Source organism: Eucyclogobius newberryi, unplaced genomic scaffold (genome assembly GCF_026437365.1).
Source record: "Eucyclogobius newberryi isolate DKJ021-1_F unplaced genomic scaffold, fEucNew1.0.hap1 SCAF_4, whole genome shotgun sequence".
Lineage (NCBI taxonomy): Eukaryota > Metazoa > Chordata > Actinopteri > Gobiiformes > Gobiidae > Eucyclogobius > Eucyclogobius newberryi.
Genome location: NW_027316056.1, coordinates 10,839,207 through 10,852,728, shown reverse-complemented (window position 1 = coordinate 10,852,728; position 13,522 = coordinate 10,839,207). Strand labels below are relative to the sequence as shown.

The window sequence follows — 13,522 nt, the reverse complement described above, 5'->3', positions numbered from 1 at the left end:
GTAATGACACTTTATGTTGTTTTTATTTAGTTCTGTATTTTGTATTGCCTTGATTTTATTGTGAAGCACTTTGGTCACTTTGAGTGTTGTAAAGGGCTCTATAAATAAAGGTTGGTTGATTGATTGATTGATTGATTGATTGTATGTATGAAATATGTATGATTGTATGAAAGTCAGTCATACTAAAATGTAAAGCTTATATATGCACTTGACCTTGAGTCTACCAACTATTTGACTCTTCAATAGTGTAACATTTAAACACACTGTCTGAAAGTGGAGTTTTGTGTCGGTGGTGAAAGAGGAAATCAGTCTGCTGTTTGCATGAAAAGAGGTAACAGGTAAAGACTTTGAGTTTTGACCCACAAGAAGTGAGATCTTTAGTGTGGGCTGTGTGTGTGTTTTATTTCAACCAAAACCAAAGCTGTTGTGGTTTGAACAAGAGAATAATGAGTATTTTTGGTGAGTTATGATTTTAATTTACAAGATGAACTAAGATGAAATTCAACAGATGTATTACAATGTATAAGTCTATAAGTCATTTCTCATCTGTTTATAAAAAATGTTTAATACGCTTTGTGTTATTAAATATACAGTTGATTTTCCAGGCTTCTAAACTAAATACAAAATATATCTATCTTTTTAGTGTTCAAAATATTCTAGTTTACTGATGTTTTTTGGATCATTTTGTGGTTTGTAAGTGTTGATTGTCCAATGCTGCATAAATACAAATACAAATAAATATCTTGACTCTTGACTCTTCTATAACATCATCGTTCATTCATTGTTTCCAGGGTTAATCATCGCTACGGCTCTTCTCAGAGTCCTGGCTGCACAGACTGTGGAAGTCCAGCGTGTGCAGTTCGGAGCCACAGTTTCTTTGGACTGTGATCTGACGTCTTCTTCTGTCACGGCCTGGCTCAGACAAAACCCACACGGACCCCCGACTCTGGTGGTCCTCGCCAGCCTCAGAAAAGGAGACGCGATTTACGGTAATGAATTATTTCTTTTCTTCACTTTCCATTTTGTTATAAAGGACATTTGAATGGTAAAACCGGTTCTAAATCATTATCAAATCAAACAGTTAAGACAAGCATTAGGGTTATTGTATAAAAATTGTGATTAAAAACACAAGAAAACACAAAACCAATGAGGGAAAATTAAAAAACTGAAGAAGCTGAATCACTGGTGTTTTTAATCAGCAGAAAAATAAGTATAATATAAGCACATAAGGACATATAAGCCTTAATGAGATCATTTCATATTCTGTTTCAGTGCAAAATGACACTTTTAGTCTTTTGTTGTGTAATAATTTGATGATTTAGTAATAATGCCTTAAAGATGCGTTGAGAACTTAAGATGGGGAAAAGTAAAACGTTACTACAGGTGCTACTAATGGACAAAAAGTAATGTTTCTTGATTCAATAATAATCTATGCTAAATCTATAATTTATCTTTAGAACTATATAATGTGAAAATTATTGCTAAATGTATTGTTCTTTGTTTCTTTGGGATTGAGAATGCGTTTGCCGTGATTGGTCAGGTTTTCAGAATGTACTTGGATGAAGATCTACTGACCAAAACGTTGTAGCCAATAAAATGGAGAGTTTTTTTCTTTCCTGAAGCTAAAAAAGTAAATTAAAACATTTAAATCACAATATTTCAGTTCAGTTGGTTGGCTTTGTTGTCACATTTATATTCACATTAAGACAAAAGCCTAAAAGTGTCATTGTGTTCAGCTCCTTCTGGTGGTAAGTGGACATAGTTTTGTGTCATTTAAAGTCCATTTCATCCACATCTTTGCTCTCCTTGAACGACTATGGCAGTGAATGAGATCATTTAAACCTCATAATGTTCAATCATGTGTCACATCTACACTACTTTGATGTAAATATTGGGCCTTTAAATAAATGTGCCTGATAATGTCTTCCACAGAAGTATGTGATGCGCTTCTAGGTAGGATTTAACACTTTTGACTTCTATTCCACTCCCTTTCAAACATACTTAAATCTACAAGTGTATTTGTATTCCTTTATTATTGTCCAGGTTGCATTATGACTGATAACGTATTGTTCGTGGTCAAAAAAAAACAAATCAAATCAAATGATAGAGATTGTGGTCATCTTTTAGTTGATAAACCAAATCTTTTCTTGCGTGTTACTTGATGTGAAAGGTTGGAGAGACTCTAAACTGATGAAAATGGAGTGTTTGTTTTGCCATTGTTATTGTTAAAAGTATTATCTTGTCTTACGCTAAGCTGTTTTTATTTTATATTTAATTTTTATCTTATTTTTATCTATTTATTTTTCCCCTCCATTCCTTATTAGGAAATGAGAGGTTTTGTCTATTGGATTTTTTGTTTATAAGAGTTCTTCTATTAAGAGTGTTTTTTTATTATTCTATTAAGAGTGTTAAACTTCCTATAAGTTATCTGTCCTTTCCTCTGTATCTACCTGCGTTGCAACAATGGAATTTCCCCATGTGTGGACAATAGAGGATTATCTTATCTTATCTTATCTTGAACTAGAGCTCACAATGGGAATCGTTTGTTGATATTCCTTTGTTTCCTTCAGCTTACCGGGTCGAGCCCCGTTTTACAGTGGAGTTTGCGAATCGCTCTCTGACTCTCACCATCACCGATGTCAATGAGACCGACCTGGGCATGTATTTCTGCCTGGTCTTTGTGAACACAGAGCTGCTGGTTGGATCGGGAGCTGTACTTGAAGGTATAGTCGTGACATTACAATGAATAAATAATACATTAATAATGATTGAAAGTCCCACTTAGTCCAAAATATATTGTCCGTTTGTCGATTATGCTGTCGGTCCAGTCCTTAATCGTCTGCGCAATGTGTGTCATCCATTTTTTGGACTTTATGTGCATTAACTTTCTTTTCTTTGGATCCCTCACTTTCCTTTTCCCATTTGTTTTCTCTGGCTTTGTCTTGAATGAATACACTGGACTCCCTTATTCACATTACAAAGTGTATTGTCGACATAGAGACATACAGTAGTACATAATGTATAATATCTTTTTTCTTCTTATGAGGACATTTGATATACACATTCTACTATTTGCTTTATTGACAATTATTTTAAAGAATGCAATTTTTTTCCTATTTTGCCTGTAACAACTCAAAATCAAACTATAGTTGTTGAAAAAGACAGTGCTTCTTCACAGCGTATTTAAAAACATGTTTTTTTAACCTTTTTTTCTCCCATGCAGGTCCTTTCCGGTTTGGATTCTACCAGTGGTACTACACAGTTGTGAGCGGTGGACTGCTGTCTATGGTGATTTGTGTTTGTGTGATTCACCGTCAAACCAAAGGGCACAGACACACAGCCCTCCGTGACCAACCAAAGGATGAAAAGCACAGAAACATATATGCCGTTCAGGTCCAGGAGCAGATGCAGGCAACTTCATGTGATTCAGATTTAAGTGATTATGTGTATAATATACAGATATAACCTGAAGTATTTTTGCTTTGGAATAATTCAAACTATTCACAACCAATTGAAGTGTGTGTAGGTCTATTTGCACTTTAGTTTAGTGTATGTATGTCTATTTGCACTTTAGTTTAGTGTATGTATGTCTATTTGCACTTTAGTTTAGTGTGTGTAGGTCTATTTGCCCTTTAGTTTAGTGTGTGTATGTCTATTTGCACTTTAGTTTAGTGTGTGTAGGTCTATTTGCACTTTAGTTTAGTGTGTGTAGGTCTATTTGCCCTTTAGTTTAGTGTGTGTAGGTCTATTTGCACTTTAGTTTAGTGTGTGTAGGTCTATTTGCCCTTTAGTTTAGTGTGTGTAGGTCTATTTGCACTTTAGTTTAGTGTATGTATGTCTATTTGCACTTTAGTTTAGTGTGTGTAGGTCTATTTGCCCTTTAGTTTAGTGTGTGTAGGTCTATTTGCACTTTAGTTTAGTGTATGTATGTCTATTTGCACTTTAGTTTAGTGTATGTATGTCTATTTGCACTTTAGTTTAGTGTGTGTAGGTCTATTTGCCCTTTAGTTTAGTGTGTGTAGGTCTATTTGCCCTTTAGTTTAGTGTGTGTAGGTCTATTTGCACTTTAGTTTAGTGTGTGTAGGTCTATTTGCACTTTAGTTTAGTGTGTGTAGGTCTATTTGCCCTTTAGTTTAGTGTGTGTAGGTCTATTTGCACTTTAGTTTAGTGTGTGTAGGTCTATTTGCACTTTAGTTTAGTGTGTGTAGGTCTATTTGCACTTTAGTTTAGTGTGTGTAGGTCTATTTGCCCTTTAGTTTAGTGTGTGTATATCTATTTGCCCAACAGTTTAGTTTGTGTATGTCTATTGCCCAGTAAATGCATGTAAATAAGTCTCTATTTTATCACGTTGATGTGTGTTGTGTACAATAGGCAACAATCTATTATTTTATGTAGTCTAAACTGCAAATCTGCCTTTAATGTGAAGATAGGGACATATGAAACCCTTGATTTCGACTTCCTTGTCTGCGAGGAGTTCTAGTGTGTGTCACATGCTGTGTCAGGAGTGTCTTGAAATAAATATATATATATATATATATATATATATATATATATATATATATATATATATATATATACATAATCAATGCGTTAACTCATTCTCTGTTGTTTCATGTATTAATTTTCCTCTGCGTAGTGCCCGGAGCAAACTTTTGAACCAGAAAAGGCATAATAACGTCCAATATTACAACATTAAGACAGCCAGACAGTGCATTTGATGTTTTAATGTTTTAATATGGTGTGCGGCATAACCGTTTCAACTAAATAACGTGGCATCTTTAATAATAAAAGGTTGAATAACATCGCAAGAAAAAAAGAAAAAAGCTTCGCCCGAACAGGGACTTGAACCCTGGACCCTCAGATTAAAAGTCTGATGCTCTACCGACTGAGCTATCCGGGCTCTGACAGGGTTACTGACTATTTGGTAAATTATAGCACAGCACAATTCAAGTCGTTTTTAGTTGTTATTTGAAACAAAACGAGTAGAAAATGCGCAGATTGTCCACGTCTTTTACAAACGTCAGAAGAAAACGACGGTATCTGCGGCTGGTACAAAGACAATACGTTCAATTGGCGGAGAACGAACACCAAACGTTGCATTTAAACAAGCAAAACGTGCATTAAGTGTTCACGTGACGATAATGTAGCGACGTGACAGCGTTTTGTTGGATTAGCGACGCACCTCAACCACGTTTTAATGCGCCGTTCACTGAATTTACGGCTGACGTGTGATGTAGTTGTGGTTCTATTGCGTGTGACTGAACGAATACTTAAATATGTCTAAAGGTTAAGATGATATTCAATGTGTGTGGACGTTCTCGGCACATAATGTTCGGTTAATATCGCCATTCACGAGTCCAAAGACACGTGTGCTAGCAACTGACGCGTTTTTGCGGCTTGAAATGACTAAAAAACATACTTTATTTGCATCTCCGCAGGTGGGAAAGGTAAGAAATGTTTGCTTTATTTTAATTTGGTCGAAAAAAAATGAAAAAGATATTTAGGCCCCAGCGAGATTTGAACTCGCGACCCCTGGTTTACAAGACCAGTGCTCTAACCCCTGAGCTATGGAGCCCTCGATGACGGCTTTGACGTCACATTGGATTAAATAGTGTTCGGTCAAGGAGATGGCGGCATCCGCGGTTAGAAGCAACAATTTCAGATTTTTAAAGCACAACATGAAAGAAGACATGAAAGACCAGAGAGGATAGATCATGCTAAAGAAAAATGTCCTAATAACGTGAATTCAAGTCTCCCAAAGTCCAAAGACTGTATATCCCAAAGGTATATTCAATGATTGTGCCCATGGCGGGAAGGTAAATCTCGTTCTAAGTTGGTTTTCTGATTTACGATGAATTATTTATTTATTTTTATTCTAAAACGTCTGACTTTCCAAAAAATAACATTGACCATCGTAATTTAATGCACCAATGAAATTTCCCCCATGTGGGACAATAAAGGAATATCTTATCTTATCTTATTTAGCATAATCGAATGTTCTTGAAACAGAATTACTCAACGTTTTCCCGGCGAGCCTCCCTTGGGAAATTAAAAAAGTGGTGATGTTGTTATTGTTGGGCTACTTTTAATGGCGGTTGGCAGCTACTAATCTAATTAATCGCCACCTACTGTAGTTGTACATCTTCAAAGTATGTGTTCTAAAAAAAGGAGAGAAAGGGAAAGAAATAAACGATAAGACGCCTGCACGATGCTTCTTTGTCTTCTTCTTTGGTGTTTTATGGCGGTTACTATCCAAGTGTTACATTACCGCCACCTACTGTAGTTATACGTCTTAAGTGGCGTTCAGAGTGGACGCACGTCTTGGGCGTCCAGAGTTTTTGCAGTGTGGATCCTGTGTTTTTGCGGCACGAATCCTGAGTTTTGAGTGCCGGGCGCGGCGTGTTGGGGGTGTTTGAGCGTCGAACTCTTTGGATGCAGGATTCCACAGCAGCCAGAGCGGCTGACGCAGAAAAGTTGAACAAAGCTCAACTTTTTGGCGGCAAACGTGGTGCAGCAACCAATCAGTGATGACGCTCCAGTGACGTGCCTATGCACAACCCGGAAGAAGACCCAAAACAAACATGCAACAATGAAAAAAATCCTCAAAACGCAGCTCTTGGAGCCAATTTTCACTAAACTCTGCTCACCTCTGAAGTATCTGCGGGTCCCAGACAAGCCCCGGAGCCCATCGCCTCCGCTTTTTGGACTTTGTAAAGTTAATACGACAAAGCCACTTTCTCCACCTGTTCTTCCATCACACAGCTACACAGGGAACACAACAACCCCTCCACTGCGCGCGTGCACTGGATGCCTCAGACGCACGTCTGCTGGTGAGTTTATTTTTTGGACACGTGTCCAGGGCGTTCAGGACGTATGTCCCGGGCCTCCTGGGTGTCTGCCTTCAAATGTACAGGCGTCCAACTCTGGCGTCGGGCGCAGCGGTGTGAACGTAGCTTACGACTTCTTCTTCATCTTCTTTGGTTTTTTTGGGCCGTCGACTTTCTTCTTTAGACTTCCTCTACCGCTGCTTATGTTCCTTTATCTTCATAGCACATGTGACTTACATAAAGGATTCTATAATGTAACGGCTGGACCGCCCTCTACTGGACACTCCACTAACTACAACTGCTTGGAACAGTGAAATAACCAAACACAAACATTTCAGGGGCTTTTCTTCTTCTTCTTTGGTGTTTTATGGCAGTTGGTATCCAAGTGTTACATTACCGCCACCTACTGTAGTTGTACATTTTAGACTTTAGACATTATTCTGCAGACTTTTTCTTTTTACGGTATAGCATAAAACACAACTACAGGTGGTGGTAATGGAACACTTTATGGATACCAACCTCCATAAAACACCAAAGAAGAAGAAGGGAGTGCAGTGTCCAGTCACATTGAGGCCAGAACTGATGGTTAAATGAGTTTTTATTGTTTCCATTCCTTGTCATTCAACCAACATCAGAGCAAGGCAATAACAAATAAATAATAATTACCATTGTGTCTGTATAATCACTGTTACTAGCTCATGACATTAGCAATCATTGTACAAACTTTCATTTCATTTGACTTATTCCCCTGTCGACTGTAGCTTGATGTTTGGGCTTTAAAACTTTCACCATGTTTTTTCTATGTTTTCAACGTTACTGTAGATCGTAGATAACTTCCGGTTACCAAAATAAAAGCGAAACCTTATAGATTTACATTTACAGGAATGCGCATTTACGAGCGCACCTCCCACACTTTGAGAAGCTCTGTCTTGAAAGATAATAATACACGTGTATTTTATTTATTCAAATGTGTCTTCATAGGTTCAGGAAATGACATTACAATATGACATTACACAAGACTGTCCACAAGATGGCAGTGACGAGCTACTGTGCTGCGACTGACTGAAGCCTAAACTTTATATTTTATATTACTGTTATATCTCCTTGTTTTATGTTGGTAAGATTTGTTTCATGCAATAATGATAACTAATGTATAATTTACAAAAATACTCTGAAATCTGCACATATATATTGCATTTTAGCATTTTATTTGCAAGCGAACCATTTTTCTTGCATAAATGAATAAACAAAAACAATAAACTAAACTTGTTAATACTACTTGTTAAAAACGAATCTTGATCACAATAAACTAAACATTAATCTTGATCAGTTATGTGTGAGCTTCTCTGTGCAAGTATTTCACTATGAATCAATAAACGTTGTTCACCAAATATAAATGCAGTTTGAACAAATAAAGTATTACAATTTAGGATGAATTTTCTAACAATATGGGAGAGATTGGCAAACTAATGTGTGCAAGTCATTCATAAACGCAGCAATATCACCTACAATCCAATGACTGAATAAGTAATTCAAGTTTTTGCATGATGACCAGAGGGTGGGAGTTCGTGGGAGTTTGCGGGGGGCGTGGAGAGAGTCCCAAACCCGGGGGCCCTTGTCCTCAAACCGCCTCTGTTCACTTGGCCCCGGCTCTCTCACGGCTGAACAACGATGGAGGCGTTTGGATGACGACGAGACGCGCACACCATGGACGCCTCACCAGTTTAGCCCCCGAGTGTTGACTTTTAAACGACTATTCGTCCAGGTTTTTGTTGAGTAAAAAGGGGCAGGATTGCGCCACTGCCTGCGCAAACTAACCGCGATGGAGCAGCTGCCAAAAGGGTGAAGTGGATTTACTTGAAAGATCCTGAAGCGAGACGCGAGGTCGTTTCAACAGGTGAGAATGAGAGAAGACTTAAAAATCATTTCATTGTTACGTTTTTTTTTTTTTTTGCGCTCAATTCTAAGACGAAACTGCGCCAAACTTGAAAAATCCAAGTTAATTGCTTTGAAAATGACAGTTTGCGTCGTTTTTGTCACTTAAAGAGGAGCAAATACATTCAAGCCGGTGTTATATTCTTAAGTGAACAAACAGTGTTATTCTCAAACTTTACAACTAACTTGGCTTTTCCCAAAAAACAACAACTTGCGCAATTTTTGTGCATCGCACGCATGACATTGAGCGTCTGCGCACGCAAGAAAACCGTCAAAGCGCAACATGATTCCGGGCTTTAGAGAGTCTCGGGACGCGCCGCGCAGCTTTGTCCAATAGTAGTGTGATGTTTAGTAGTCACCGAGGACCAGTTGAACCCGTTTCGGATCCGCAGAGGCTGTTGGCTGGAGGAATCCACCGCGTTTCTCTTTTTTTTTTACTCCTCCAAAGATTTGGCGTCGCTTACGCCCCGAGTGCGCGAGCTCCGCGGACAATAGGCGTCAGGGTCCTCACACTTTCCCCCCTGCGCGTGTTTTACCGCCCGACGCGAAGATCTTTGCGCTGAATCCGACGCGAGAACCCGGTGATTATTAACAACACGTAGAGGCGGAGATCGTCCCTGGCGCAGACGGGACTCGCACAAAGCGCACGGCGCGTAAAGGCCGCGCGCCGCCGCGACACGGGCTCGAGCTGAAAGGAGAAGACGCGGAGTCCCCCCCCCCCTCCCCCGGTCCCGTTGCGGCCCCGGCGGACTCACGGAGCGGCTTATTACGGCGTTACGAGCGGAAGCAGCCGAGGGATTCCCCCGCTTCGCCATGCAGTCCGACCGGAGCTCCGCGCTACAATGTGTCGGCGCCTTGTCCCGGCGTTAGCTCCGCCGCGGCTTCATGTAAGAGCCCGGCGCGGCTTTGTCTGGCGCAATGTTTGGCTTTGATTTGACACAGAAGGACGCGTGAGTGTGTGCGGATGTGCAGAGATGTGCAGATGTGCGGGTGGACGGGCTGATGTGTGACAGTTTAGGTGCAGAGCGCGCGCCGCTTGTCCGCCGGCCTCAGGGCTGTGCAGACGGACCCTCTTCATTTGGGCAGAGAATCCCCCTCTCTTCATCTGGCTCTTTTGTCGTCTCAAACCCTCTCCGTTTGTGCTCCAGGGCCAGCAGTAGCAGCATGCTCATGGCCTCTGCGGTGGTGGTGTGGGAATGGCTGAACGAGCACGGTCGTTGGCGGCCCTACGGCCCCGCGGTGTCCCACCAGATCGATGCGGCCATTCGCAGCAGCGACCCCCGCGGAGGAAGCGTGGTGCTGGGCCAAGTGGACAGCCGCCTGGCGCCCTACATCATAGACCTGCAGTCCATGCACCAGTTCAGACAGGACACAGGTAAGAAGAGCCGCGGTGATGACTCTGTGGCTGTTATTTATGCTCCAGAAGTGTCGTTTTTAACTGCTGCTTGTTTTGCTCCTGTCTATAAGGAATATTAGAGGAGAAATGATCAGTAAAGGACTTTTATTGCCCTGACCAGTGGCTATGTTTACACCCACACCACGAGCTGGTCTTTGTTTGGTTTCTAGAGTTATCCGATTATTGAAATGTCATGTAACCAGTTCCATGATGTGAGCAAGGTCTTTCTGGTGGTTCAGGTTTGGACAAAGATGCAATAAAAGGGCAAACTAATGTGCAAATGAAAGACAGAATATTAACGTGTGGAAGCGTTAACATCCGCTGCACTTTGTCTTCCAAAAAACAATCCATAGATTAATTGACATGTTTTCATTTGTCTTGTTGCCATTGGTGGTGGGACATTTTTGAGTCACAATATTTAAAATACATAAGGAAGTCCACTGGCTTTGGCTTTTCCAGGAGTTGTAGTATTTGTAGTTACTGCCTCAGAAATTAGGAATTGGTCTTGATTACTAGGTTTATAATCGTTTGGTCGGCCGGTTAATCAGGTGATTATAGTAAGGATTTATATGGATTACAACAGAAAGGAGGGTTGAGTGTGTAAATTTGAGATTTGGGAGTGAATTGTGAGTTTAATACATTTACAAATACGTTGTTTAGCTTTGCATTGATTGAACTTCTGGGATCTTGTGGTGTTTTCAGTGCAGTTTTGAGATATTTACTGTAATAGTTTTGGGACCTTTTATGTTTTGAGACCTTTTTCCAGCACAAAGAACCATCCCATTTTACTCACTAATGATGTCTTACGTAGTTGAGAACATTTTGTATTAGTTGACTATTTTATTTGGATATTTTATGCACAACAGCAGCTGGGAAAAGACACGGAGTGTATTTTTTGTAGTGACTGGACCGTTTTACTTGCTGATGCTGTTTACGAGTACTTTTGCACAAGATTCTAATACAATTGTGTGCATTTGTCAGTGCCACGCCCCATTTTGATCAATTAATCAATGCGCAGGGTATGTTTTTAGACAACTACAGCCTTATTTATAACTGCCTGCGGTACTTTCTTCAATGAACAGAACCAAAAACGGTCTAAACTCAAGCTAAACTACACCAGAGCTTCTTTTCGACCAGTTCTCCCTGTTTAATTCGCCTTAAAATCCCTCCTATAACACAAGTAGAACCTGTCGTTTTTCAGAATTCACCTTTTATTTCCATAGCAAGCAGGACTCGGCTTTGTCTCTCGCTGCATCTGTGTGCGACTATTTCGAGTTTGGTTTACGACTGGGTGGAGTGAATGAGGCTGTAAACACATTTTACAAGGAGATCAAATGACATCAAATGACTGTTGCAGCCTGATGCAGAAAGAAGAAGAAGAAACAGCGGCGCAACTGGACAAATGCAATGATAATGTCATAGTTTGGCATGGCGTTTTAACATTTTGTAATTCTGCAGTGTTCAGTGGGCGCCGCAAGTTAGTTAATTGCAACTAATTGATTATAGAAATAGCTGTATACTAATTTAGTCATCAAATAATCGTTAACTGGTCCATGCACGGTCTCCAAAACATGCCATGAGCCGAGTAATGGCCTTTTATTACTCAGACGGGGCAGGAATCACACAGAAATGACAAGGAAAAGGTGTCAATTTTGTGTTTTTTTGGTTGTTTTCCACCAGGTTCAGCTTGTCTGGGTCAAATTGAGTAAAGAAAACTCATATTCACTGGCCTTTTACGTTCTAAACTAATTGATCAATGGAAAGAATAATCGTAGACTAACCCATTACCAAAATAATCAAAAGTTGCAGCCCTAAAATGGAGATTAAAGTGCCTATGTCAGGTTGGACTTCTCATTGAACTAAAACGCAGTTAAAATAATAATAATACAATGTTACAGATTCAATCCCAGCTTAGCATTTTTTTAAAGCCAAAAAATCCTCTAATGTCACAGAAATTAAAATGTGACAGATAAAATACACGAGAACGCGTTTATTTTTGCTGATTGGAAGTCTGAAGTCAGAATTCTGAGTCTCCCTGGTGTGATATGTTTTCAAACGACTCATTTTCTAACATATTTTTCCTCTTTTCTTCACAAACTGCCTCTTCACTGGTGTAAAACTATCCTTTCCATATTTACGACCGGTATTTTCCCACCAAATAAAGTCACGCACTTTAAGGATAAGAAAATAAAAGGTGTGATACTAGAACTATAACACTGGTAAATCATCTTAAATCTTAAAGTTAAATCTCACATTATCCTGTATCTGTGCTGGTTAAATTAATATCATTATGTCCTGTTTGAGTGTTTTTTTCAACCGGTTTTACGCAGCGAAACCAGTATATATTTTATTTTGAAAGTTGTGTTGAACAGTCCAGATTTAGCATTTGAGGGGTTTCCTTTTGCATAGCGTTTATGAAAGTACTGCTACGGTCATTTCTGGGTTTCAGAAGACACCAACATGTTTAATAGGCCAGAAATATTCAAAGGGGAGATATTAAATGCACAATTGACTATGTTATAATAGATTTCTCATCTCATTTTTCCACTCAAAGTTGTGTTTGGAGAGATTCCTGCACGTTGGAGTGATATTTGTGTTATTCTCCCGCAGCCAAGACGCCATTGCTCTGGAAATCCCTGTTGTCACTAGTGTTACTATCGTTAATTAGATCTCTACAAACAGGATCTGAAAGTGTAATTCTGTCAGTTTAGCTCTGCAGTTCATCACATGCTTTTGGAGGTGTTTCAAAATGTGAAATGACAACACGCTTTTTGCGCTGAAACTAGTTCATCAATTAATCCCAAGTAATAAATGATTGAAATAGTAGTCAACTTGTTTCATATTTTGAATACGCGTTATGTGTTTTATGTGGTTTATGCTGAAAGAAGAGGTTTATGACTCAAAACCAAGACACGTCGAAACGACTCAGGAAACATGAACATTTTTGTGTCATCGAGCCGCAAGATTAGTCACAATCTAATCAAAATTACAATTAAAATGGACGCAATTATCAAATCTGAAAGGCTGCAGTTTTTGAAGTGCCAAACACAACAGCATATCTGGTCTTTTTCTGCATAAAAACGACAAAACCTGTAGTTTATATCTGTGCAGACATGTTAAATACGACCAGTTTGTCAGTTCATATCTCAGTCTTTTTGTGTTAAATGTGAACTTTGAACAGAATCCCCGTATTTAAGCATAAATTGCATTATCAAAATCATAATATGTGATCCATGGTACGATAATCAATATATTGCACATTATATTCTTTTTTTAAGAACCAAAAACATTTCACGCATCCTTTTTTCACACTAACTACACACTATGAAATCCAGTCATTTACTCATTAAAACTGTAAATATAA

At 39.3% G+C, this 13,522-nt stretch overlaps 1 protein-coding gene and 2 non-coding genes across 3 annotated transcripts in view; 1 reads left to right on the top strand and 2 right to left on the bottom strand.

Moving 5' to 3' along the window:
- Nucleotides 1-4,827: 4,827 nt before the first annotated feature.
- trnak-uuu (transfer RNA lysine (anticodon UUU)) lies at nt 4,828-4,900 on the bottom strand. Its single transcript has one exon. It is a non-coding gene; the product is annotated as a tRNA-Lys (tRNA).
- A 602-nt stretch (nt 4,901-5,502) lies between these two features.
- Nucleotides 5,503-5,575, bottom strand: trnat-ugu (transfer RNA threonine (anticodon UGU)). Its single transcript has one exon. It is a non-coding gene; the product is annotated as a tRNA-Thr (tRNA).
- A 3,926-nt stretch (nt 5,576-9,501) lies between these two features.
- LOC140377153 (E3 ubiquitin-protein ligase DTX4-like) overlaps nt 9,502-13,522 on the top strand; it is a 55,697-nt gene continuing 51,676 nt past the window's right edge. Inside the window, exons 1-2 of the mRNA XM_072462469.1 lie at nt 9,502-9,649; nt 9,911-10,137. Of these exons, the coding sequence (XP_072318570.1) occupies nt 9,648-9,649; nt 9,911-10,137 (229 nt within the window). The 5' untranslated portion in view covers nt 9,502-9,647. The remainder of the gene's footprint in view (nt 9,650-9,910; nt 10,138-13,522) is intronic.